The sequence below is a fragment of the Schistocerca serialis genome, chromosome 6, assembly GCF_023864345.2.
Source record: "Schistocerca serialis cubense isolate TAMUIC-IGC-003099 chromosome 6, iqSchSeri2.2, whole genome shotgun sequence".
Classification (NCBI taxonomy): Eukaryota; Metazoa; Arthropoda; class Insecta; order Orthoptera; family Acrididae; genus Schistocerca; species Schistocerca serialis.
In genome coordinates this window covers 683,441,154-683,467,146 of record NC_064643.1, presented here as the reverse complement: position 1 = coordinate 683,467,146, position 25,993 = coordinate 683,441,154, and the positions used below count along the sequence as shown (strand labels likewise).

Below are 25,993 nucleotides of genomic sequence, written 5' to 3'. Positions count from 1 at the left end.
AAGCTCTGGAATGGGAAGTTTGGGGGAACACACTGCATTCAGTGTAACTTTAATTTTCACGCAATGGAATAGAACGTTTCAGAACACCATTTTACTTATCTCGATGAGGCAAATTCGACGACTCTTTCAGACAGTCTCTGCTACTGTCTTTAACAGGGATTTTTTCACAGACTATAAAAATTTGAGATACAAACACAGATAGCTACAGAAACATAAAAAATTTCGTAAATTAGTGATAATATTTACAACGATGACTGACTTAAACTACGTCACCTAACACTTCAAACGTTACAACAATAATAATGTACGTTGACTGCATTTGCACAAATGCAGTCATAACACTGATTATATTACCGTTACCCAAGACACATCGAGATAAACCCAAAGATTTCCTTGTCTCGTACATGTAAGATAATTAATGTTAACGTGTTTTAGTAAATAAATGCAAGTTCATTAAAAAGAGAAAAATAAAAATTAAGTATCACCGAAAATTGATGTACCTGATGTGATTGCTAAAGACACTAACATAGAAGGTGACTGGAAACTCTCTAGTTTCACACACTCTTAATACTGACAAAAAAGTAACTAAAATGTTTATTCTTCCAAAGGTAATCGCCATGACTGTAAATACATTTACCTCACTGTGAGATAAGACGGTCACTGCCTTCGCACACGGATTCACTTCCACTGGAAAAGTCCAAAGCCATGGAAGTCAAAGTCATGATGACCTTTTTCTTTGACTGCAGGGGTCCGCTTTTCATTGAGTTCCTGGAACACGTTGGCACAATTAATCCACAGCTGTACGTGGACACACTGCAAAAATTGAAGCGAGCCATCAAGCCCAAACGCCCAGAATCTTTTCCCATACGATTTCCATATTTTTAAAGCCCTCAAGAAAGGGTAGCGGCGCGGTCTCAGGTCACGGTCCGCGCGGCTCTCCCCGTCTGAGATTCTAGTCCTCCCTCGGGCATGGGTGTGTGTTTTGTCCTTAGCGTAAGTTAGTTTAAGTTAGATTACGTAGTGTGTGAGCTTAGGAACCGGTGACCTCAGCAGTTTGGTCCCATAAGACCTTACCACAAATTCCCAATTTCCTTCATGGGAAAACGTTTGCGGCTGCCTACGGAACCGTGGCTGTACCCAGGCGTGCGCCTCTTCGTCCAGAGCAAGTCGACGATCTCAAATGTCTTTCTTGAGGGCTTTAAAAATATGGAAATCGTACGGGGAAAGATTCTGGGCGTTTGGGCTTGATAGCTCGCTTCAATTTTTGCAGTGTGTCGACGTACTGCTGTGGATTAATTGTACCAACGTGTTCCAGGAACTCAATGAAAAGTGGGCCCCTGCAGTCAAAGAAAAAGGACAGCATGACTTTGGCTTCCGTGGCTTTGGACTTTTCCGGTGGGAGTGAACCCGTGTGCTTCCATTGTCGGCTCTGACGGTTGCTCTCCAGCTCAGAATGATAAACACATTTCACCTCTTCTACAGTACCGGACGTGAAATTATATTCATCATCGTGATACCGTTCCAGGTGCTGTAATGACGTCAGCTTTCTGTTCGACTTTTGCTCTTCCACCATCAAGTCCAAACGTCCAGGAACGTTGACGGACGGCGTCGTCGTGTTGCAGGATAGTGCCCGCCCACATTATGCCAAGCTTGTTTCGATTACGCTGCAGAAGATTTGGTGAGAAGCTCTTACACATCTTCCGTGCATTCACAATCTCTCCCATATGCGTTTTCCACGTTTTTGGAGACCTGAGGAAAGACTTCCATGGTCGTCTATTTGCTTTAGAGGAAGAGGTGCGTGCCTGGGCACAATCAAGCTACCGTAGGCTACCACAAACATTTTTGCATGGGGGCAATGACCATCTTGTCTCACAGTGCTATAAATGAGTTAATAGTTATGATGATTACTTTTGAAACAGTAAACAGTTCACTTACTTTTTTCCATCTGTCTCGTTTTTATTTGACTTCTCCTTAAAGTATCTTGTGCAATTTAGATTCACATTTTTTTTTCTCGTAATGAGTTCTGGAAGAAGTACACACACAGTTGTGAGATCCCAGAATGACCGGCATTTAGATGTACATCTTCTGGCCTATATAATTTATAATTCTAGTGTATTAATTTTGAGTCATGGGCAATTTCTATAATTTTGCTGAGAGAGTTGGTTTATTTAAGGAACTATGTGGAAGAGCAAGAGGTATTATAGTTTGAGTATCACACTGGGTGAACCTGTGTTTCATTTGTGGATTTGTGGCTAGACACAGGACCTGAACAATGTGGTCACAGTTTCCCATCGCTGTACTTTTCCCGATAGTTGAGATTAGACTGGCGTTGGATCTGTTTGTGTTTTTCAGAGAGGCTTAGGCAATGCCATGGGCGACATTCTGAGTTAGCGACAGAGTGTAATCTGTTTTGGAAGCAGTTCGGACTTGTAGTGCTGTACAGTATCGTGGCATTATTGGAGTTACAACTACTTCATGTAAGTTAGGGAGTTTATCGATTTGCTCAAATACACACATCAAAAAAAGTTTTGCATCACCTCGGTTCTGAGAGTTCCGGGACCTGTACAGAAAATTGGAATAGAGATCAATATAAACATCATTTTATTGCTTATGAATACCACACATTGCATGTAGTACCACCATACAACGAGACCTTCAGAGGTGGTGGTCCAGATTAGTGTACACACTGGTACCTCTAATACCCAGTAGCACGCACTCTTGCATTGATGCATGCCTGTATTCGTCACGGCATACTGTCCACAAGCTCATCAAGCCACTGTTGGTCCAGATTGTCCCACTACTCAACGGCGATTCGGCGTGGATCCCTCAGAGTGGTTGGTGGGTCACATCGTCTATAAACAGCCCTTTTCAATCCATCCCAGGCATGTTCGATAGGGTTCATGTCTGGAGAACATGCTAGTCGAGCGATGTCATTATCGTGAAGGAAGTCATTCACAAGATGTGCACGATGGGGGCGCGAATTTTCGTCCACGAAGACGAATGCCTCGCCAACATGCTGCCGATATGGTTGCACTATCGGTCGGAGGATGGCATTCAACTAACGTACAGCCGTTACGGCGCCTTTCACGACCACCAGCGGCGTACGCCAGCCCCACATAATACCACCCCTAAACAGCAGATAACCTCCACATTGCTGCACTCGCTGGACAGTGTGTCTAAGGCGTGCAGCCTGACCGGGTTGCCTCCAAACACGTCTCCGACGATTGTCTGGTTGAAGGCATATGCGACATTCATCGGTGAAGAGGACGTGATGCCAGTTCTGAGCAGTCCATTCGGCATGTTGTTGGACGCCCATCTGTACAGCGCTGTATGGTGTCGTGGTTGCAAAGATGGACCTCGCCACACCCGTCAGGAGTGAAGTTGCGCATCATGCAGCCTACTGTGCACAGTTTGTGTCGTAACACGACGTCCTGTGGCTGCACGAAAAACATTATTCAACATGATGTAATTACTGTCAGGGTTCCTCCGAGGCATAATTTGTAGGTAGCAGTCATCCACTGCAGTAGCGAGGCAAGTCATTGACGGTTCCTGTCTCTGTATCTCCTCCATGTCCGAACAACATCGCTTTGGTTCAGTCCGAGACGCCTGGACTCTTCCCTTGTTGGGAGCCCTTCCTGACACAAAGTAACAATGCGGACGCGATCGAACCACGGTATTGACCCTCTAGGCATGGCTGAACTACAGACAACATGCGCCATGTACCTCCTTCCTGTTGGAATGACTGGAACGGATCGGCTGTCGGACCGCCTCCGTCTAATAGGCGCTGCTCATGCATGGTTGTTAACATCTTTGGGCTGGTTTAGTGACATCTCTGAACAGTCAGAGGGACGGTGTCTGTGATACAATATCCACAGTTAACGTGTATCTTCAGGAGTTCTGGGAACTGGGGTGATGCAAAACTTTTTTTGACGTGTCTAATTTAACAATGTGGAATCCGTGCGGCGGATTACTGTTTGGTCTAGTAAACCCACCCGCTTGAATGTACTGTAGTTTTGGACAGTTTTCCATTCACATTCACATGTCCTCCAATGTCAGCCACGGTATTTACGATACACAAACAGGTACATACAACAGAACACAGAACAGAATTTATGTAATTCACAGACAGATGTGTACACAACTCCCCTCCCCCCTCTCCCTCCAACTTAAGTTAACTGATAACTGAGGCGAGATGAAGAGCACCCGGTCACTAAGTTAAAATAAATTTATTATCACGAAAACAGTGGACTCCAAACAACGGAGTAACGCTAAATAAGGTTGGACGAATTTCTCAAATGATTTTAAGTGTGCTAAGGCTTACGAACCTTTAACCCCTTATACTGCATGCGAAAGATTCGGGATGTGTTTGACTCCACCAGGGACAAGGCATATTCTCTGCTCATTGTGGGGCTGTGTAAGGCGGACTGATCAGCAGTATGCGTTTTAGAGCACGAAAGCTATATTTGATTTGGGCAGTACGACAAATCTGTGATGGCCGAACACAAGACAGACTGCAGCAAGAAAATAATATTGAACGAAACTTGCGTACTTGCCAGGCAACGAGGGATGGTGAAGCATATCAGGGAGGTCATTCAGATATTAATACATCCTAACAATATGAACATAAAGGATGGTTTTAGGGTTACACGATTCTGCCTGCTGGTTGTCAGAGCCCAACAAACAGCACAAACAGCTCGAGTTGCGAGTGCTGCTAGCAAGAAATTGTCGCTGCGAGACTCATGTCCCACACTGCAGCGACGATGACTGCCAATCGTAGCACATGAAGTGCGGAGCAATAGACAACAATAAATCGCACTTGTTCTATCACACGAAACCAATTGCAATGTTATACTACTTCTTCAGTCACCAGAGACCAATAATATCAACAGTTTTAAAATTGTGAAGTAAAATATTGCTCTTTAGAGGAGTCCTGATGAAATATAATGGACCCTAAACAATATAGACTGAAGTGACAAAAGTCATGTGATAGCGATACGAACATATAGCGATGGCGGGAGTACCGGGTACACAAGGTACAAATGGGCAGTGCACTGGCGGAGCCGCCATTTGTACTCAGGTGATTCGTGTGAAAAGCTTTCCGACATGATTGTGCTCACACGACATGAATTAACAGACTTTGAACGTGGAATGGCAGTTGGAGCTAGATCCGTGGGACATTCCATTTCGCAAATCGTTAGGACATTCAATATTCCGACATCCACAGCGTAAGGAGTGTACCGAGAATACCAGACGTCAGGCATTACATCTCACCACAGATATGAAACGTCCCCTTAGAAAAATTATACTTGACAGTCCTTAAACTGACACACAGTATTTTTAGCGCAACGCAGTCTGACTTTCAAAAATCCCTACAAAGGAATGGCCCTGACTAACATTAACCTATACCTTTCACAAATCACTTACCTCACAAAAATCTGCGTTACTCGAACTACCGCAATACAGCGAGCGCCACTACTGCCAGCTAAATAAAAGATTCAAACTACTGAAGGCACTAACTACTGATAGGCATAGTTAGCAAATGAAAGGTTTTAATAGAGAACAAACAATGTATTTACCTTAATAGTCATAATATACACTCCTGGAAATTGAAATAAGAACACCGTGAATTCATTGTCCCAGGAAGGGGAAACTTTATTGACACATTCCTGGGGTCAGATACATCACATGATCACACTGACAGAACCACAGGCACATAGACACAGGCAACAGAGCATGCACAATGTCGGCACTAGTACAGTGTATATCCACCTTTCGCAGCAATGCAGGCTGCTATTCTCCCATGGAGACGATCGTAGAGATGCTGGATGTAGTCCTGTGGAACGGCTTGCCATGCCATTTCCACCTGGCGCCTCAGTTGGACCAGCGTTCGTGCTGGACGTGCAGACCGCGTGAGACGACGCTTCATCCAGTCCCAAACATGCTCAATGGGGGACAGATCCGGAGATCTTGCTGGCCAGGGTAGTTGACTTACACCTTCTAGAGCACGTTGGGTGGCACGGGATACATGCGGACGTGCATTGTCCTGTTGGAACAGCAAGTTCTCTTGCCGGTCTAGGAATGGTAGAACGATGGGTTCGATGACGGTTTGGATGTACCGTGCACTATTCAGTGTCCCCTCGACGATCACCAGTGGTGTACGGCCAGTGTAGGAGATCGCTCCCCACACCATGATACCGGGTGTTGGCCCTGTGTGCCTGGGTCGTATGCAGTCCTGATTGTGGCGCTCACCCGCACGGCGCCAAACACGCATACGACCATCATTGGCACCAAGGCAGAAGCGACTCTCATCGCTGAAGACGACATGTCTCCATTCGTCCCTCCATTCACGCCTGTCGCGACACCACTGGAGGCGGGCTGCACCATGTTGGGGCGTGAGCGGAAGACGGCCTAACGGTGTGCGGGACCGTAGCCCAGCTTCATGGAGACGGTTGCGAATGGTCCTCGCCGATACCCCAGGAGCAACTGTGTCCCTAATTTGCTGGGAAGTGGCGGTGCGGTCCCCTACGGCACTGCGTAGGATCCTACGGTCTTGGCGTGCATCCGTGCGTCGCTGCGGTCCGGTCCCAGGTCGACGGGCACGTGCACCTTCCGCCGACCACTGGCGACAACATCGATGTACTGTGGAGACCTCACGCCCCACGTGTTGAGCAATTCGGCGGTACGTCCACCCGGCCTCCCGCATGCCCACTATACGCCCTCGCTCAAAGTCCGTCAACTGCACATACGGTTCACGTCCACGCTGTCGCGGCATGCTACCAGTGTTAAAGACTGCGATGGAGCTCCGTATGCCACGGCAAACTGGCTGACACTGAAGGCGGCGGTGCACAATTGCTGCGCAGCTAGCGCCATTCGACGGCCAACACCGCGGTTCCTGGTGTGTCCGCTGTGCCGTGCGTGTGATCATTGCTTGTACAGCCCTCTCGCAGTGTCCGGAGCAAGTATGGTGGGTCTGACACACCGGTGTCAATGTGTTCTTTTTTCCATTTCCAGGAGTGTATATAGCAGTTCATGACATCCAGTCTTACAAATTTCAAAACTCCGCCATCTCTCTCCCCACATCCACCACTGCTGACGGCTCACCTCCAACTGCGCAACACTACGCGCTGTTAACATCCAGCTGCCCAACACTACAATGGCAGACAACAATGCAAACTAGCCACAGACTGCACACAGCACAGCCAGTGATTTTCATACAGAGCGCTACGTAACGTTGCCAGAAAACATAAACAGCCTACTTACATAGCCCCCATGCTCCCCATAAAAATTTTACAAATTGTTTTGGGCAGTGGCCAATACAGATTTGAAAAATTTTTTCATAGTTACCATAACAAAGATATCAAATGCACACACTTATTGATACAATGTTGGTCATAAGCTAAAATTTTCTCACAGTCCATAAAGACAGTCCTGATCATTCATCATGGCAGGGTCGCCATATGAAACGTCCCCTTTGAACAATTATACATGAATGTCCTTAAACTGACACACAATATTTTTAGCGCAACGCAATCTGACTTTCAAAAATCCCTACAAAAGAATGGCCCTGACTAACATTAAGCTATACCTTTCACAAATCACTTACCTCACAAAAATCTTCGTTACTCGAACTACTGCAATACAGCGAGCGCCACTACTGCCAGCTAAATAAAAGATTCAAACTACTGAAGGGATTAACTACTGATAGGCATAGTTAGCAAATGAAAGATTTTGATGGAGAACAAACAATGTATTTACCTTAATAGTGTTGAAAAATCATAATATACATAGCAGTTCATGACATCCAGTCTTACAAATTTCAAAACTCCGCCATTTCTCTCCCCACATCCACCACTGCTGGCGGCTCACCTCCAACTGCGCCACGCTACGCGCTGTTAACATCCAGCTGCCCAACACTACAATAGCAGACAACAATGCAAACCAGTCACAGACTGTACACAGCACAGCCAGTGATTTTCATACAGAGCGCTACGTGGCGTTACCAATAAGAAAACCTAAACAGCCTACTTACACAGACAACGCAGTGGTCAACAGCCTACACCTAACTACAGAGAGCGGCGGAGTTTGCGTTATCAGTGCTAACAGACAAGCAACACTGAATGCAATAACCGCAAAAATCGATGTGAGACGTACGACTAACGTATCCTTTGGGACAGTGGGGAGAAATTTGGCGTTAATGGGCTATGGCAGCAGATGACCGATGCTAGTGCCTCTGCTAATAGCATGTCATGGGTTGCAGTGCCTCTCCTAGGCTCGTGATCACATCGGTTGGACCCTAGATGACTGAAAAACCGTGGCGTGGTCGGATGAGTTCTGATTTCAGTTGCTAAGAGCTGATGGTAGGATTCGGATGTGACTCATACCCCATGAAGCCATGGACCAAGGTCATCAACAAGGCACTGTGCAAGTTGGTGGTGGCTCTATATTGGTGTGGGCTGTGTAACATGGAATGGACTGGGTCCTCGATCAAACTGAACCGATCATTGACTGGGAATGGTTATGTTTGGCTGCTTTAAGGCCATTTGCAGGCATTCATGGGCTTCATACTCCCAAACAACGATGGAATTTTTATGGATTACAATGCGCCATCTCACCAGGCCACAATTCTTTGCGACTGGTTTCAAGAAGACATCGGACAGTTCGACAGACCGATTTGGCCACCTAGATCACCAATGTTAATCCCAGACAACATTTGTTGGACGTAATCGAGAGATAGAATTGCGAAAAATGATGGGGTAATGACCGAATATACACCGAAATGCGGGGAAATTGAGGAAGTGCTTGCGTGTCTTCTGGTTCGCGCAGAACAATTTGTACATGGGAAAAAGTATGCGGCAGCAAGGGGAATCCGGGAAAACGTCGACATGGAAGCGAAGGGAATCAGGGAAGCAGTCAATTTTTCTCCGTCAAGGCAACATTATACTGTATGTCTATTGAGGTACCGGTGATACACACGAGTTGACTACTGTATTTGACGCTTTTCAGGAAGACAGAGAGCCATCCGCCTCTAAACATACATGCATCTGCGTTAAAGCACAACAAAGAGTGGACGGGGTGATCGATTGAGATGGAGCTGAAACGAGGTACGATTTAATGGTAGACTGATGATGCGTTCTAGAGAACGAGAAGTTGCTGCATGTCAATTTTTCCACTGTTCTGTCAGGATGCATCAGTCGCGTGACATAGCCTGCGTTCTACTAGTCGCGTGACATAGCCTGCGTTCTACTCGTATACATCCATGTGTTCTGTATGTGGTTTCAAACACTGTCTACTTGCGATCGTTAACGGTAAACTTGTCGGTCATCAGAGGACTTCCATCTCAAATGTGATGAAACGTAACACATTCCTCTAAACGAGCTATGAGTTATGTGATATACTCCATCTCCCTGTCGCATCTTGGATGTAAAATCGAGACTTCAGCTTCATAACTAAGTTAGCGATAGGTGCTTGTGAGGCACTGGAATCCCCGTGTATACATTTACCTGACAAATGTGCTGTTTATAGAGTTAGTGGCGGAATGACTTGTAATTTTCACATGTCGGACGCTGCTGGTATGCGTTTATCTGTTTCCTTGTAAGATGTATTCCCCTCTACTAACGATCTTTTTATATAGGGCTGAGGCAGGCATAGCATAATGATCCATGATGGGATGTGAACAGTGGACGCTATACATCTCCAGAAAGCTATATTGTGCTCATATCACACAGAGCCGATGTTTTATTGTTCGATACCATAGATTATCGTGGAGAAACCTGGAAGAAGGGTGTATGTCATGCGCTTGAAATATATTTCTTACATTGGAATATTAACAGCTCCACATTCCATACGACTGATAGGTCGGAGACGCAAGCGAGCTAACTTAATAGCCCGTTTGAAGTGTGGAACGTTGTAGCCTTAGGAGTGTATGTGGTTATGTTCTCTTTTACCAATACCTTCCAGGTACTGATCCTTGACTCTGGAATAATACTTCAAAATTGATACCTTGGCTGAACTACGTAAAAATGCTTCGAGCTCCATCCATCTGGACCTCCATCGCGCATAAAAATCGCCCGTTTCTTGTTCTTCTTCACCGTCTGCTATTAAATGACAACATTTTCAAATCTGTTCTCGAGAAATCTTGTGCACGTGGATGGGCGATGACTCGGCAAGCTCCATTCATTCATGAGCCGTGGAATGTAGTGGCCTACTTCTGGTCGATTGCAGATTAAATCGGTAATGGTGCTGCTGGGCAGATTGATCAATGACAGTGTGAGGGGGGGCTTTCAGTCTCTAATCTTACCCTAAGACTGCGAGAATGCACTGTGACTCTCTTCAGCATAGAGATAGATCGTAAATTAAGCGCTATGCTCGAAGTGTTAGAAATATGTAGAGCATTGTTCAAATGGTTCTGAGCACTAAGGGACTTAACATCTGAGGTCATCAGTCCCCTAGAACTTAGAACTACTTAAACCTAACTAACCTAATGACATCACACACATCCATGCCCAAGGCAGGATTCGAACCTGCAGCCGTAGCGGTCGCGTGGTTCCAGACCGGGGCGCCTAGAGCACTGTCTGATATACTTTGATGATGGATGTGTTCGAGAATTAGCAACGCATGGACGTACTGCGCAGTCATCTATGCACATTCGTGATGATACTTGCAAAGTGGGGGATGAGGTGGTTTAGCTATGATACTGAAATTGAGAAACATGGTGTCACATCAATGGTTGGTGTTGTACTTACTGTAAAATTGTTCACACAATCAACTGTAATGATTATTATTCCAGTACATCAGGTATGTCTTTTCCATCCCATCCGTCCACTGGTGCACTGTTGGTTACCACATAATGATTGACTGACATCGCTTGTTTGAGTTGGAGAAAGAGTTTTGGTGGAGGGACAACACCTTCTGGGGACAGATAGCACCGAAACAGGGATTGCATACATGACTGCAATATGGGGAATCAGTCGGAACGGAATGCAGAGCCATCAGCTGTTTAGTCAATGTGACAGATGAGTTTAAATGTAGTATGGAAACCCACGCCAACGCTGTAAAACTCTTCCAGTTTCCTTATGCTGTAAAGGTCTTTTATTTTAAAATCATCCAGCGTGTGTGGCGTGTTATGGTAGGTGCAGCAACAACATGATTTACACCATGCGATGTCTAGTTTTCTGTGAGAGGCAATGGATCAGAGCGTGTTTAAATCAGTTTAGAACCTGACACAGACCTTGAAGTCGTGGCGGTAAAACATAATGTATGGCAGTGTACCAAGCGTGTTACAGCAGAAAAGAAAACAATGTTTCAAACAATGACACAGGGCCACAGGGAGCGTCTCTGGCGACTTACAATATAGTCTGTAGAAAGCGGTCATCCTCCTACAGTATAGGTGATGAAACTTTAAACTGGTCTGTGCAGTCGGTCAATACCTGTATATTTAATAGGATCGTCACATGTGCTTGAAGCCGGCACGCATGTGGTATTTGTTTTCTATATATGGGAGGAGAGTGATGCGGTAAAAGTCTTATTGAGTTCTCTATCAGATGAAGTTAGTGGATCTTTTATAGTTCGTAATTTTGCCCTGGTGGATGGGCCACAACAACGATGATAGAATGTTGGGGTGATAGATGGGAATGGGCCCTGAGGGATGTGGATCTGCAGTACCTGCCAGTAGTTTGGAGAAGCACCACAATGCAGTAGCAAAATCCACTTCCTTTCCCCAGTTCCCGTACTGTCTTTTATACTACCTCGTGTTGCAGGAGCAGGCTTCATTTCCGTCGAATGGTCAAAATACAATACTGTCGCAATAACTCAGCTTCGCCTGTTTCTACACGGGTTGCAGAAGGTGATAGATACAGCTTTCTCCGACTTCTACTCAGTTCCGACATACAATGGAACAATCACATGCGCAAAGCTGCAGGGACGGTAGTGCAGAGTCTGAGGGGTAGTTGCAAGATGCATAGGGGCTACCTAAAACCATGTTGGAATTTTACTGTAGGAGATAGGTTCCAGAAAGGTGGCTCGTTTCGAGATATGAGAGTGCCAGAAATATGATTCACTAGTAATTGTAATCATTAGAGGACTTCTCCATGGAAAGATTTGATTCCAAATCATATACATCATTTCTAGCAGATAGCGTAACACTAGAGATCTGAAAATCTACTGTACGTTTCTTGCGAGCTCAATCAGCACACCATCTACTACTACTGTTTTTGATCCTTCTCAATCAGTCATCGCCTATAACTCAGTGGATGAATCGCAGAACCTCTGACATGGTATCGAGACAGAATACGTTACAAATACTATATAAATATCTAGCTGGGGCGCTTACATACCACGTTCCATAGCCGAATCACTTTCAAAATTCAGCGGTTTTATCACGAGGTTGCATTGTTGGCTACATGTAATCAGACTGCTGGTCTGATACTGTACACTCCAGCGATCATCGTCTCAGTACTTGTCTGGACAAAAACCATCTCATTCAGAGGTAATGTCGTAAATTGGTTTATAAAGCAAGTATAGCTTTTAACATGGATACTTGTGTGTACCTACAGAACCAAGAGCGCTTGTGACAGTAACATTAAGTAGTCGTTGCGGTCGGGTTTTTTAAATATATGAGACGATTCCACCTCTCTTTCTAAGACACAATGGTATCACTCACAAGAAAAACTTATGAGACATTTCCACCCATAGTTGATTTTCGGTCAGTATTATTTCGTATCGAGCAGCGATCAGTTATTGACGAAGCATTATACTTAGTAGTAGGAGGTGCGTGATAGGTTCGCCTTGAGCATCAGGCTTATAAAGTATGTGTTTGTGTTCCGACATGTGCAAAGGAAGGTATTGATTTGACGTTGAGTACTGTGATAGCAAAGGAAAGAGTATGTCAAGTCATAAGAATGGTACTGATATTTCTATTTCCAGAGCCGTGGCCATCATCTGGGTGTATTTCCGTTACTTCGCTCACTGTCAAATGTCGTTCAACTGAGACCGCGATCGTACCATTTAGTTGTAAGTACAGGGATAACATATATATGTGACGGATTTCTTAGGAGGATGATTCTGCCTGTGTGTGCTCAGCATGCAGCGTCGGGGACCTGTGCGGGGATGATTCACGTTTTCTGTTAACGTTAGGAGCTGTCAGAAGGGAGAGGCCTGTTGGAGTGTAGGAATGTAGATGAATTAACTATATTGTCCTCTAGACGAATAGCTAACTAATACTTAGTATGTGTTGGGCAGCTTTCGTGATAAAGTGGAAATTTGGCAAGATATGGACATGTGTTTGCACTTGGCCATTATTCCCTCCCATGTACATTGTTCGGTTCACGAGAAGATCGATTGTGGTGTGTGTGTCTGGCAGGTGGAAGACACGTTTGCTGGTTCTCTAGACATGAGAAACACCTTAGTTGACTTTGTAAATTATAGGGATGAATTGGAATCTGTTACATCACCGACATCGGTATTTGCGAGTGGAAATGCCATTTTCCTCTATTTGTTTCGAGTTCTCACGTAAAGGTCTGTGCAGATGGGATAAGTTTCTAGTTACTCAGTGGTCTAGAGCACACTCCACCTCGCTAAAGTTTGGGGTTTGCAGAGAAATAATTTCCAGTCTACATCTTCGGAATTATGTTGCACGAGTGATCACTGGCATACTGGTGTGTGCTTGATATCGAGAAGTACCGCGAAAATGGTTTAATACTATGGCAAGCGATGCAAAAATACGTGTGTTCTTTTAATCTCAGAGTCTGGAGACGGGTGTAGAACAGCAAGCAAGGAAGCAGGTTCGGACCATAAACAGTAACACATTTGTGCCGAGGGGGAATGAGCCCGAATTTGTAGAACAGTTCTGAGAGTGACTTCGGTCCACTGAGGGTGCTCTGGTCACCCGTCGGGAGTGGATGACCACCAACCTCTCAGGGAAACATCGAGTGCTGCGAGGGGTATATACGGCTGTGTCTGTCTTCGCAGTATATGTACAAATGATGTAAGAGGGCTGGTTTTGATGGCGCAGGGTACGAATTGTATGTTTACTACATCGACAATGTACGCAGTGATATACTCCTGGGTTGGAGATCGGTTTCACGCTCTTGTCCTCAGTGGGAGAGCAGTGTAATTGAATAAGTATTTCATTATTTGACAAGGTTTAGTTGTTGGTGCAATATGGCGATCAGTGTAAAATAGTTTTTTCTTGCCGCTGAAAGTCTTATCTGCAGAAAGAAAGAAAAAGTGCTTCCACACTGGCGGCATCAGTAATTCGGTGGGTAAATTCGATAGGAGCTAATCATAATTCCCCATTCAATCACAAGACGTCCTTTGTGCTGAGATATAGGAGTCTACATACCGGTGAGAAGGTTTGTGTATGTTGAAAGCAAGAAGGGCAACATGTGATGGACGGTGTGCCACGTTAGAATCGCGAGGAAGAACGAAATCGCATTTTCCTTGTTGTCCTATCGATAGTGATGACGACTGCAGTAAACCAACCCTTTTCAGTTATGTCGTGGCATGATGCAGCACCTTCCAGAAGCGCTGATTGTAAGACTTTGTCAGATAATTTCCTAGGACTGAGGAGAATCGAGACATATAGCTGGTGTGAGTGTAGGCAGTCCATAATTTTTTGGGTGCTGTACAGATATAAAAGATAACTGCACTGTTTGTGTAAAATGTATATATATAGTAGTGTAAAGTTACTGTGGCTTATGTTGTGGCATGTCCAGAGAAGATGAGTGTGTGTTCTATCGTGAGGGACGTATAGATTCAAGATATTAATAACCACGAGGGTATGAGAGAGATTATTTATGTGGAAATTGTGAGCGTTATAGATACTGAGATTCGTTGCAGGACCACAGCTGTCAAGAGTAGATGTACATTGATCGGAGTCAGACTGTAGCAGCAATCAGAATATTTAATTGTAGTTGCATTAGTAAATATGTTCCTGGCTCCCAATATTCTTGTGAGTCTCGTATGTATTTGATGATCTGTAGACAAGTTTTACAGTTTTAACTGTCAGTGCAATTTAGTGATGTGTGAAAAATAATTTTACCGCTGAATGTCCTGTCCGCAGGAAACAATGGCGAACGCTGCTCCCATTGGCCCCGCACTGCAGCTATGCGTCATTGCATCAGCAATGGTAAACACATGCACGCGCAGTCTAGAGGATGACTTAGCACTTAAATAGATAGACATACAATGTCCGTTTAGCAATGGATGAATTTCCACTGCTGGCCAGGGTGGCCGAGCGGTTCTAGGCGCTACAGTCTGGAACCGCGCGACCGCTATGGTCGCAGGTCCGAATCCTGCCTCGGGCATGGATGTGTGTGATGTCCTTAAGTTAGTCAGGTGTAACTAGTTCTAAGTTCTAGGGGACTGATGTCCTCAGAAGTTAAGTCCCATAGTGCTCAGAGCCATTTTTTTTAATTTTCACATGTCAGCAGCTGAGTGAGAGTACTGGCTCGCACTGGCTTGCGTCCGGCGGTGGCTCGCGACGTTGACGCCCTCTGCATATAGGTCTTCGCTGCCGTCCAGTCGCGTCAGCAACTGTGCCTAGGTGAACATGTATTTCGAGAAGAATTTCTCAGGTATCAAGTATGAAAGGGATGTCGCCACCTCATGCTTGCAGGGGACCTGAACGGGCATCTGTGCATCACTTTGCAAGGTGTGCCGGTGCATCCCGACTTCTGGGAGTGTGTGCGGTAGGCTCCCGTGGGACCCAATGGACAGGGAGCGGCAAATGGTGCCTATGATGTGCACATTGTTTGCGTGTCTGTTGCATTATTTTGCTAGCAGGTCTGTAGGCTGTGATAAACATTATTTGGACAGTTTATGAGTTGATTTCGTTTCTGCACATCAGTGTACTGCATTATTTAGGAGGAGTTTGCATAGTTGTACTGAAATTATTTCGGTAATTTAGGAGTTGTTTGCGCGTCTGTAGTGTGTTATTTAGGAGTAGTTTACAGGTCTGTGGGCTGTGTGGCATGACCCCTAGCAATGTCAGTGCATTTGTCTCGTATCAGTGTGAAAAATATACTATCTTTCAAAATCCATCCCTAAATAAATTGTTCCAAAATAAATTAAGTACTCTCCTTCCTCTCTCCAGCAGCCCAGCACAGGCTGAGTCATTTTCCCCTCCAGATAGTCATCTTGGGTTATGTCACAGAATGATGACAGTACTATGTACTAGGTTCAGTCCTCGTGGTGAACACACTGTTTTCCGCCATCTTGGATAACGGTACTTGCTTCATCAGCTGACGACATGGCAGCCATCTTGGATAAAATCACAGATGAGAGTGCCTTCTGGTGGTGGTACTATGTACTAGACCAATTGGACTCCAGACTTTGAGGTAACTACACTTTGAGGTAGCCCAAGTGCCCTTTCTTTCCCACTGTTTTCTTAGGTTAGTAGAGATAGCCCGATTGACCTATCTTTCCTCCAAAATTCAGACTTTCCATCAATCCTTAGGAAGAGGTGGCAGTCGGATGACTTAGGTTAGTGGAGGTAGTCCAAATGCCCTTTCCTTCCCTCCATTTTCTTAGGCTTGTAGAGGTAGCATTGTCCTAATGGAACTTACCGCCATTTTCCGGCGGGAGGTGAGGGGAGGGGGGTAAGTTAGTGGAGGTAGCCCAATTGACCTATCTTCCCTGCAAAATTCAAACTTCCTGCCAAATGCTGCCATCTTAGATGATGTCACGTCCGCCATCTTGGATGACGTCATGCACTGACGTCATCGTTGCCATCTTGGATAATGTTACTTTGGGGTAGCACCACCCTTGTCTCAATACTACTGATTTGTCTCTTCCCAACATTTGCAATGATTCTAAGTGCAAATCTGGCTGGACTAAGTTGTGGCTTTTTCCAGTTTAAGTTCATGGCAATATGGACACCAAAGAATATTAAAGCTTCTGCCCTTTTTATTATTTCCCCACTATGTGTTGCGCGAATCATTGGTGTAGTACCTCTAGATGTGCAGAACTGAATATGTTGTGAATTTTTAGAATTGAGATTGCGATTATTCACAGAAAACTAGTGAATGATACTAGAACATTGTTCACTGTTTCTTCTGTTGCTGTATGTATGTTTGGGTTGATTACAATATTAGTGTTATCAGCAAAAAGAACTATTTCTGTTTGTTGTATATTAGGCAGAAGATGGTCCACATATGTGAGGAAAAATAGTGGTCCTAAGATATACAGATGTGAGTTAGTATATCCTACCCACCATCTTTTACACATTGCAGCAACAGAATTCTTCTACACAGTAGAAGGATGTGTCATGGAGACACTTTTTTAATTTGTTTTCAAATTTTACTTTGCTCTCTGTCAGACATTTTATATTCCTGGGTAAGCTATCAAAAAATTTTGTTGCAGCATTGCGCACCCCTTTTTGCGCTAAAGACAACCTTAACGCGGAGTAATGAATGTCACTTTTCATTCTTATATTGTAGTTATGTACACCATAAGCCATGTTGAATACAGCAGCTGTACGCAACCCTACTGGGAGGGCTTTATGCCCGCATGGTGCCACTCTACAGGTCAAAGTCAGAGCCAACTTCTTGCTGCATCGATAACCTCCCCAACATCCATGTATTGCTTCCCACAGAGTGCATCCTTCATTGGGCCATACAGATGGAAGTCGGAATGTGCGAGATCTGGGCTTTAGTGGGTGAGGAAGAATGGTCTAATAAAGTTTACTGAGCTCCTCTCGGGTGCGCAAACTTGTGTGAGGCCTTGCATCAGCATGGAGGTCTTGAATTGTGATCTGTCGATCACCTCGAATGAGAGCGTCCACACGTTCCAACATTGCAGGAGTCATAGCTATGTTTGCCTGGCCAGCATGAAGGAGACTGGACAGATTTGCATGTCCTTATTGCGTTGTTGACAGACCCCTCGCCGAACCCCTCACCATGCTCTCGTTAACCGCCAGGCCTCTGTAGACTTTCTGCAACCGCCTATGAATGTCTGCGGTGCTCTGGTTTTTCCGCCAAAAGAAACTCAATGGCAGCTCTTTTTGGAATGTATCCCCATTACAGACGCCATTGTGAAGGATACTTGTGTCCCCACCACCTATCGGAACTTTAGGAAGCTATAGATACCGAAGAGAGAATACTCCAAGATGTCCCGCAACAAATTCCACTTTTTTTTCAACTGAAATTGGGCGAGAGAAAAAGAGTAACATTAATTATCGAATGGCCTGGTGCATGTGTGTGTATAGGCTTCAGTTGTTGATCTGCTCCTCCCCTACTACACGTTGTCGTTCAGAAACGAGCCCCCACCACTACTGTGCTGTCCGCTCCCCCACCGTCACCTCGCCACTCCTTCTGCACAGTTAGGGCCTAAGTTACTTTCTGTGCGTTCTAGAACATAAATTACCTGTGCTTCAAGTCTTATTTTTTATTAGAATCTATCTGTCCTCGAAGGGCGATGATGTAGCGTACTTGGTTCAGTGCTAGCAACATCTGCTGTGGCTGAGGGGTCCCTGCTGCAGTTCGAGCTCGCGAAAAGAGAGGGACTTGGAACAGAAGCCGCTCCCCTTTTCCGCCATGTCCTCTTCCTGATTTATTCTTGTGTGTCTTCGTTAGCTGCAAGCTTGACCCCATTTCGTACTTTTAGTTGCCACTTGACACGGTCGTCAACGGTACTGGCCATGGTCAGGTCTCTCTTGCAGGCATCCTTGAAGCGAAAGAGCGGTCTTACTACTTTGGTGTTGGTTATTCTGTCTCTTCAAGATATCTGAAGGATCCTTAGCAAGAGCTGTCCATGACTCACAGATGTAGAGAAGAGTGCTGATAACACAAGTGTTGTATACTTGCAATTTAGTTTTTATTGTAAGCAGTCCATTGTTCCAGGCACTGTTTTTCAATCTAGACATGCCAAATATGCTTTTGCGATTCTGCTAGTAATCTAAGTGTCTAAAGACAGGTTGCTACATATTGTAGATCCCTAGCAGGTAAAGTCATCAACTACCTGGAGAAAACTGCCGTTAGTGCTGATGGATGGCGGTTTGGTGGTGCCCTGTGCCACGATCTTAGTCTTTTGGGGGCTGATTGTAAGACCAAATTTGTTAATTTGTTAACAGCTACTGCAGCTCATCTTCTGTGTTTGCTATCAGAGCTGCATCTCCTGCAGCAACTTGGAGAGCCTTATGAAGGTCAATAAAAGCAATGTACAGTGGCCTCTGCTGCTCGTGTCGTAGAGAGAAGATGACGTCCACGGTTGATCAGCTGGATCTGAACCCTCGTTGAGATTCCGGTTAGATTCTTGAAGCTGTGACTTGTAATCACATTGGGATGACTCTTACATATGACTTCCCATCTACATTGAGCAGTGAAATGCCTTGATAATAGTTGCAATCACTTCTATTCCCTTTCTGTTAATACAAGCTAACAATCTCAGAATTCCACATACTCAGTAGGATATAACACTCTTTCCAGTTCAAATGGCTCTGAGCATTATGGGACTTAACATCTATGGTCATCAGTCCCCTAGGACTTAGAACTACTTAAACAAAACTAACCTAAGGACATCACACAACACCCAGTCATCTCGAGGCAGAGAAAATCCCTGACCCCGCCGGGAATCGAACCCGGGAACCCGGGACTTTCCAGCAGGTCGCGAGAAGTGAGTGTAGGTGTTCGAGAAGTACAGAATTGTTATACATAATAACCTCTGGAGGGATCCCTGGAGCCTTTCCCTTAGCAAAGGAATCTATTGCTCTACTTTCTTCCACAGTAGGCATTGCATTTACTTCTTCCATAACTGGCATTTATTTGATGGCGTCAAGTGCATCCCTGCTAACGTCATTCTCAGCCGCAGACAACTCGAGGTAGTGTTCAACCCAGTATTCCACTTGCCTGGCTTCATCAGTGATGCCTGTCTGCCCCAATAGCTGAGTGGTCAGCGTGACAGATTGCCGTCCTATGGGCCCGGGTTCGATTCCCGGATGGGTCGGGGATTTTCTGCGCTCAGGGACTGGGTGTTGTGTTGTCTTCATCATCATTTCATCCCCATCCGACGCGCAGGCCGCCCAATGTGGCGTCGAATGTAATAAGACCTGCACCATGGCGGCCGGACCTGCCCCGCAAGGGGCCTCCCGGCCAATGACGCCAAACGCTAATTTCCATTTCCATCAGTGATTCCACCTGTCTTTGACTTCAGAGGAGCTGTTTTTCGGGCAAATGGACAAATTGCTTCCCTAATTCCATCATTCATTGCCTTAGTATCCCCTCAATCGCCCGTTTTCTGTATACCTGTTCATGAATTCAGTGAGTAGTTATTTGCAGATCTTCTGGATGTTCTCTTCTCACAAGTCATCCCGAGATCTTGCATTTGGGTTCCTTTTGTAAGCAAGCAAGGGCTTCCATTTAGCCTCAATCACTGGCTGCATGTCTTCCAAATGTTGCTAGTACCTGTAAAGTTAGGGTAAGTTTACGAGGGACTTCTGCAACCGATGTTAATGTATAGCTTCGCAAGGAAGGGGAAAGAAGGCTGTTAAATATGCCTCGTGGCGGCAGTGTGCAGTAGGTCAAGCGGTCAGGATTTGATAGTGGGCATCCAGGGCTGCCGTTAAATGACAAAACAGGAAATTAGGTACAATAAAGAAGATACATTTCAATATACGGAATGCAAAGAGCGCGCCTAGGGTCGAAGTTAACATGTTTAGGCCAGTCTAGGAGGTCGAATAATTAATTAAAATGGAAAACGGAAGGGGAAGTGGTTCATGTTAACTTACGTTGGTGGCCGGTCGCGAAAGGCAGAGCCGGAGGCTCTGCCTTCAAAAAAGAGGTCGGTTGTGCTCGACGTCTGGATTACAAGAGAGAGAAGCAAGTGTGTTCTGCTCCGCAGGACGCTCCGGCGTCCACACACGTGATCGGTATCCCGCGCACACTATTGGCTAAAAAAATCAATGGCGTGAATTTGCTAGCAGTTGCAGCAGAGGGCTTAGGGCGTCTCCTGTCAGCAGCTTTAACTGGACAGAACCGCCTAGGACTTAACTGCTAAGGTCATCAGTCCCTAAGCTTACACACTACTTAACCTAAATTATCCTAAGGACAAACACACACACCCGTGCCCGAGGGAGGACTCGAACCTCCGCCGGGACCAGGCGCACAGAGAAAATCATAAAACAGCTACTTGTCTTCCGTGCTCGACGGTAAAGTGGGAGCATACAGATTCAAGGTGTTGACAGTGCCCTTGAAGAGCACTGCTGTACAGTGAGAATCCGCTCTGTTCCACCAGAAGGCAGTACAGAACAGTTCAGGAGGATGCTTTCAACTGCGAATCCCACGCCGTGAAGCATTGGCTCGTCTTGAGACGTCCCCTGCCAGAACAATCTGTGGTTAGCTTCTGTGACGCAGCCCTTGTCTGGAAGGCGCATCTCCCGCAGTCCAGCAATGTCCAAATTCGAGCGATGGAGCTATCTGTCAATTACAGCAGTCTCGCGAATGAAATCAACCTTTCGGGTATCGTCATTGTATCATTGTATCTTGGACACACGATCCTAACATTCCAGGTGGCAGTGCGAAATGGTGATTCTTTCATTATTTCCTTTTTGTTTTTTGTGGGTCAACCCGCTTATCGAAGATTACTCCTAAGCTTCCACACCTCACGAAGCAGGCGTATAGTGGCGGGACAGCCACTTACTGACTGGGGGCTGCCCAGCTCGACGAGGGCAGTAGCTGTCCAGTAATGGGCAACAGTCTCTCCCACCGTCGGAAGTGGCCCGTAGTGCTCGTGTCTTACGCCAGTCAGGTGGAGCTTACAACCGGTAACTGCCTCATAAAGTGTCCTCTTCAGGACGCTACATACCTGAGCGACAAAGACATGTGGGTCTCCCTTTCGACCTAAATGGTACTGTCCAGAGGAGAGGCAAGCAGGTACGTCTGGTGCCGCTTCGGTTGCAGGAGCTGCTGGGAGGCGACGTGGTATGCCTTCCAGCCGCCTTTGGGATCCGACTCCAGAGGTTTTCTCTCTTTGCCTTCATTCCCCCCTGAGACTAACCACGAGGCAGTGGTGCGTAAGGTAATTAGAGGAAGAGAAGGAATAGTAAATGAGGAACGGGGAGGGGATAGACTATGCAGGATATAAGATGGTACAGCTGTCTGTAATGAAGCACTTTCTGAAAGAAGGTGCATATCCAGCCGTATCACGATAATTTCAAAGTGGTGCAAGATTCGGAACATGCTTTACATCTTCAAAAAAATAAAATTTTGCACGTCACAAAAATAAAAAAACCTACTATCCAACGAGTACAATGTCGGTGAGTCACAGGACAATAGGTTGACTCGTACAAATCGCTGGGTGTATCACTTTTTAGTGAAATAAATGGAGTTAGTCCTTAGGCACTGTCAGAGATAAATCAGGTGGTAGACTTGGGTTTATTGGTAGAATACTGGGTAAATACAATTAATCTAGAAAGGAGACTGCTTACTAACCACTCTCGCGATTCATCATAAAATATTGCTCAAATGTATGGGACCTGTACCAGATAGGACTAATGGGAGATATTGAACGTATACACAGAAGGGCTGTACGAATGGTCACACCTTTGTTTGATCCGTGGGAGACTTTCACAAAGATCCTGAAGGAACCTAACTGGTAGGCTCTTGAAGATAGATGTAACGTATCCAGAGAAAGCCTACTTACAAGCTTTCGAGAACCGGCTTTACATGATGACTGAAGGAATATACTACAACCCGCTACCTGTCGCTCCCATAGGGATCGTGAGGACAGGATTACATTAATTACAACATACACAGAGGCATTTAAACAATCATTCTCCCCACGTTCCGTATGTGAATGGAACAAGAAAAAACCCTAATAACTGTTACAATGGGACGGACCCTCTGCCTTGCACTATACAGTTGTTTACAGAGCATAGACGATAAATAAAATGATAAGTAGGACCAGCGGGCACTGCCACATCACACGTCTGAAATGGGCCTTCAGGGCTCGAACTGCACCGTACTTTAAATAAGAACCACGTTCGTGACTTTTTGCTGGTGTTCTTTCTTTCTTATTATATTAACGTAAATCAGAACTCCAACAATAACCATTACGGATAAAAATTGTTCTGCAGATCGTGTTGTTACTTCGTTTGCTTAAACTTACATTATCGTGTAATGTGTACCGACGCATACAAACAAAATGTCTTTTTTTGTCGACGCCGTCTCTCTGTGCATTGTGAAGTTTGTTCTCATTAGTCAGACGGTTTCAGAATGGACACTTTATGCTGGAGATCTACTCTACATCTACATCCATACTCCGCAAGCCACCTGACAGTGTGTGGCGGATGGTACCTTGAGTACCTCTATCGGTTCTCCCTTCTATTCCAGTCTCGTATTGTTCGTGGAAAGAAAGATTGTCTGTACGCCTCTGTGTGGGCTCCAATCTCTCTGATTTTATCCTCACGGTCTCTTCGCGAGGTATACGTAGGAGGGAGGAATATACTGCTTGACTCCTCGGTGAAGGTATGTTCTCGAAACTTCAACAAAAGCCCGTACCGAGCTACTGAGCGGCTCTCTTGCAGAGTCTTCCACTGGAGTTTATCTGTCATCTCCGTAACGCTTTCGCGATTACTAAATGATCCTGTAACAAAGCGCGCTGATCTCCGTTGGAGCTTCTCTACCTCTTCTATCAACCGTATCTCGTACGGATCCCACACGGGTGAGCAGTATTCAAGCAGAGGGCGAACAAGTGTACTGTAACCTACTTCCTTTGTTTTCGGACTGCATTTCGTTAGGATTCTTCCAATGAGTCTGTCTGGCATCTGCTTTACCGACGATTAGTTTTATATGGTCATTCTACTTTAAATCACTCCTAATGCCTACTCCCAGATAATTTATGGAATTAACTGCTTCCAGTTGCTGACCTGCTATATTGTAGCTAAATGATAAAGGATCTTTCTTTCTATGTATTCGCAGCACATTACACTTGTCTACATTGAGATTCAATTTACATTCCCTGCACCATGCGTCAATTCGTTGCAGATCCTCCTGCATTTCAGTACAATTTTCCATTGTTACAACCTCTCGATATACTACAGCATCATCTGCAAAAAGCCTAAGTGAACTTCCAATCTTATCCACAAGGTCATTTATATATATTGTGAATAGCAACGGTCCTACGACACTCACCTGCCGCACACCTGAAATCACTCTTACTTCGGAAGACTTCTCTCCACTGAGAATGACATGCTGCGTTCTGTTATCTAGTAACTCTTCAATCCAATCACACAATTGGTCTGATAGTCCATATGCTCTTACTTTGTTCATTAAACGACTGTGGGGAACTGTATGAAACGCCTTGCGGAAGTCAAGAAACACGGCATCTACCTGGGACCCGTGTCTACAGCCCTCTGAGTCTCGTGGACGAATAGCGCGAGCTGGGTTTCACACGATCATCTTTTTCGAAACCCATGCTGATTCCTACAGAGTAGATTTCTAGTCTCCAGAAAAGTCACTATACTCGAACATAATACGTGTTCCAAAATTCTACAACTGATCGACGTTAGAGATATAGGTCAATAGTTCTGCACATCTGTTCGACGTCCCTTCTTGGAAACGGGGATGACGTGTGCCTTTTTGCAGTCTTTTGGAACACTACGCTCTTCTAGAGACCTACGGTACACCGCTGCAAGAAGGGGGCAAGTTCCTTCGCGTACTCTGTGTAAAATCGAACTGGATCCCATCAGGTCCAGCGGCCTTTTCTTTTTTCAGCGATTTTAATTGTTTTTCTATGCCTCTGTCATCTATTTCGATATCCACCATTTTGTCATTTGTGCGACAATCTAGAGAAGGAACTACAGTGCAGTCTTCCTCTGTGAAACTGCTTTGGAAAAAGACATTTAGTGTTTCGGCCTTTAGTCTGTCATCCTCTCTTTCAGTACCATTTTGGCCACAGAGTGTCTGGACATTTTGTTTTGATCCACCTACCGCTTTGACATAAGACCAGAATTTCTTAGGATTTGCTGCCAAGTCAGTACATAGAACTTTACTTCCGAATTCATTGAACGCCTCTCGCATAGCCCTCCCCACACTACATTTCGCTTCCTGTAATTTTTGTTTGTCTGCAAGGCTTTGGCTCTGTGGCTATGTTTATGTTTGCTGTGAAGTTCCCTTTGCTTCCGTAGCACTTTTCTAACTCGGTTGTTGTACCAAGGTGGCTCATCTAATGCATCTAATGGCCCCATCAGCAAGCGTGGCGAGTCTCCTGCGGAAGCGCGCGTGTTTCAGCCTGACCTGCAGCTGAAGCTCATATCGTGTGGTGTGCCCCAGCCGGCGGAGGCACCGGCGGCCGACGCCGCCTCCTCCGCCCCCGAGGCCGACGTGGAGACTGCCGGCACTGGCGGCGGCGACGTAGAAGGCGACGCGACCGGCGGAGGCAGCGACGCGCTGGTCGCCACCACCACTGCCGCCGGCGCCGCCTCCGACGCCGAGTGGTGGGGCGCCGCCTCCGTCCTGACGCAGCGGCTGGGGGCGGCCGGCGTCTGCAGCGCGCTGTTCGCCGCCCTGCTGCGTCTGCTGCTCGCCCATTGACGTCACGCCGCTCCCCGCCAATCCCGACGCACTCCTACTCCGAAGCACCGTCACAACTAACTCGACGCCACTACCCCTCGCTGTCGGATATAACCACCTAGCGACGCATTCGAATATCAGTGTTTACAAGCGTTCCACACAATAATCTCCGCATTCCGATGCGACGAGAGGAACAGATATTCCAATGTGATCCGTGACACACGATCGGAGTTGCGCTTCCTGTGTCTTCTTTCACGAGTTTTCTCGCGAACATCACTACAGTCGTTTTGCGTGGGGGTACCCACAGCAAACCGAACTTATTTTTGAAGATTTATTTATTCAATTAGAAAAAGCCTTTAGCACCCCTCGGAGTACCTACTCTCCACTGAAACATTTTTTAAATTCGTCTTCTGTGGTGCCCGACGGCTTTCTGTGTCGTTTTTTTCTTCACTTCAGCACCGTCAGTAAAACGCTCTCGTTTCGTGTCGCTT

The 25,993-nt window shown here is 45.7% G+C and overlaps 1 protein-coding gene across 1 annotated transcript in view; it reads left to right on the top strand.

The window, feature by feature from the left end:
* LOC126485032 (neuronal acetylcholine receptor subunit alpha-4-like) overlaps nucleotides 1–25,523 on the top strand; it is a 170,415-nt gene extending 144,892 nt beyond the window's left edge. The window contains exon 9 of the mRNA XM_050108636.1: nucleotides 25,221–25,523. Within this exon, the coding sequence (XP_049964593.1) occupies nucleotides 25,221–25,523 (303 nt within the window). The remainder of the gene's footprint in view (nucleotides 1–25,220) is intronic.
* The last annotated feature ends 470 nt before the right edge of the window (nucleotides 25,524–25,993 follow it).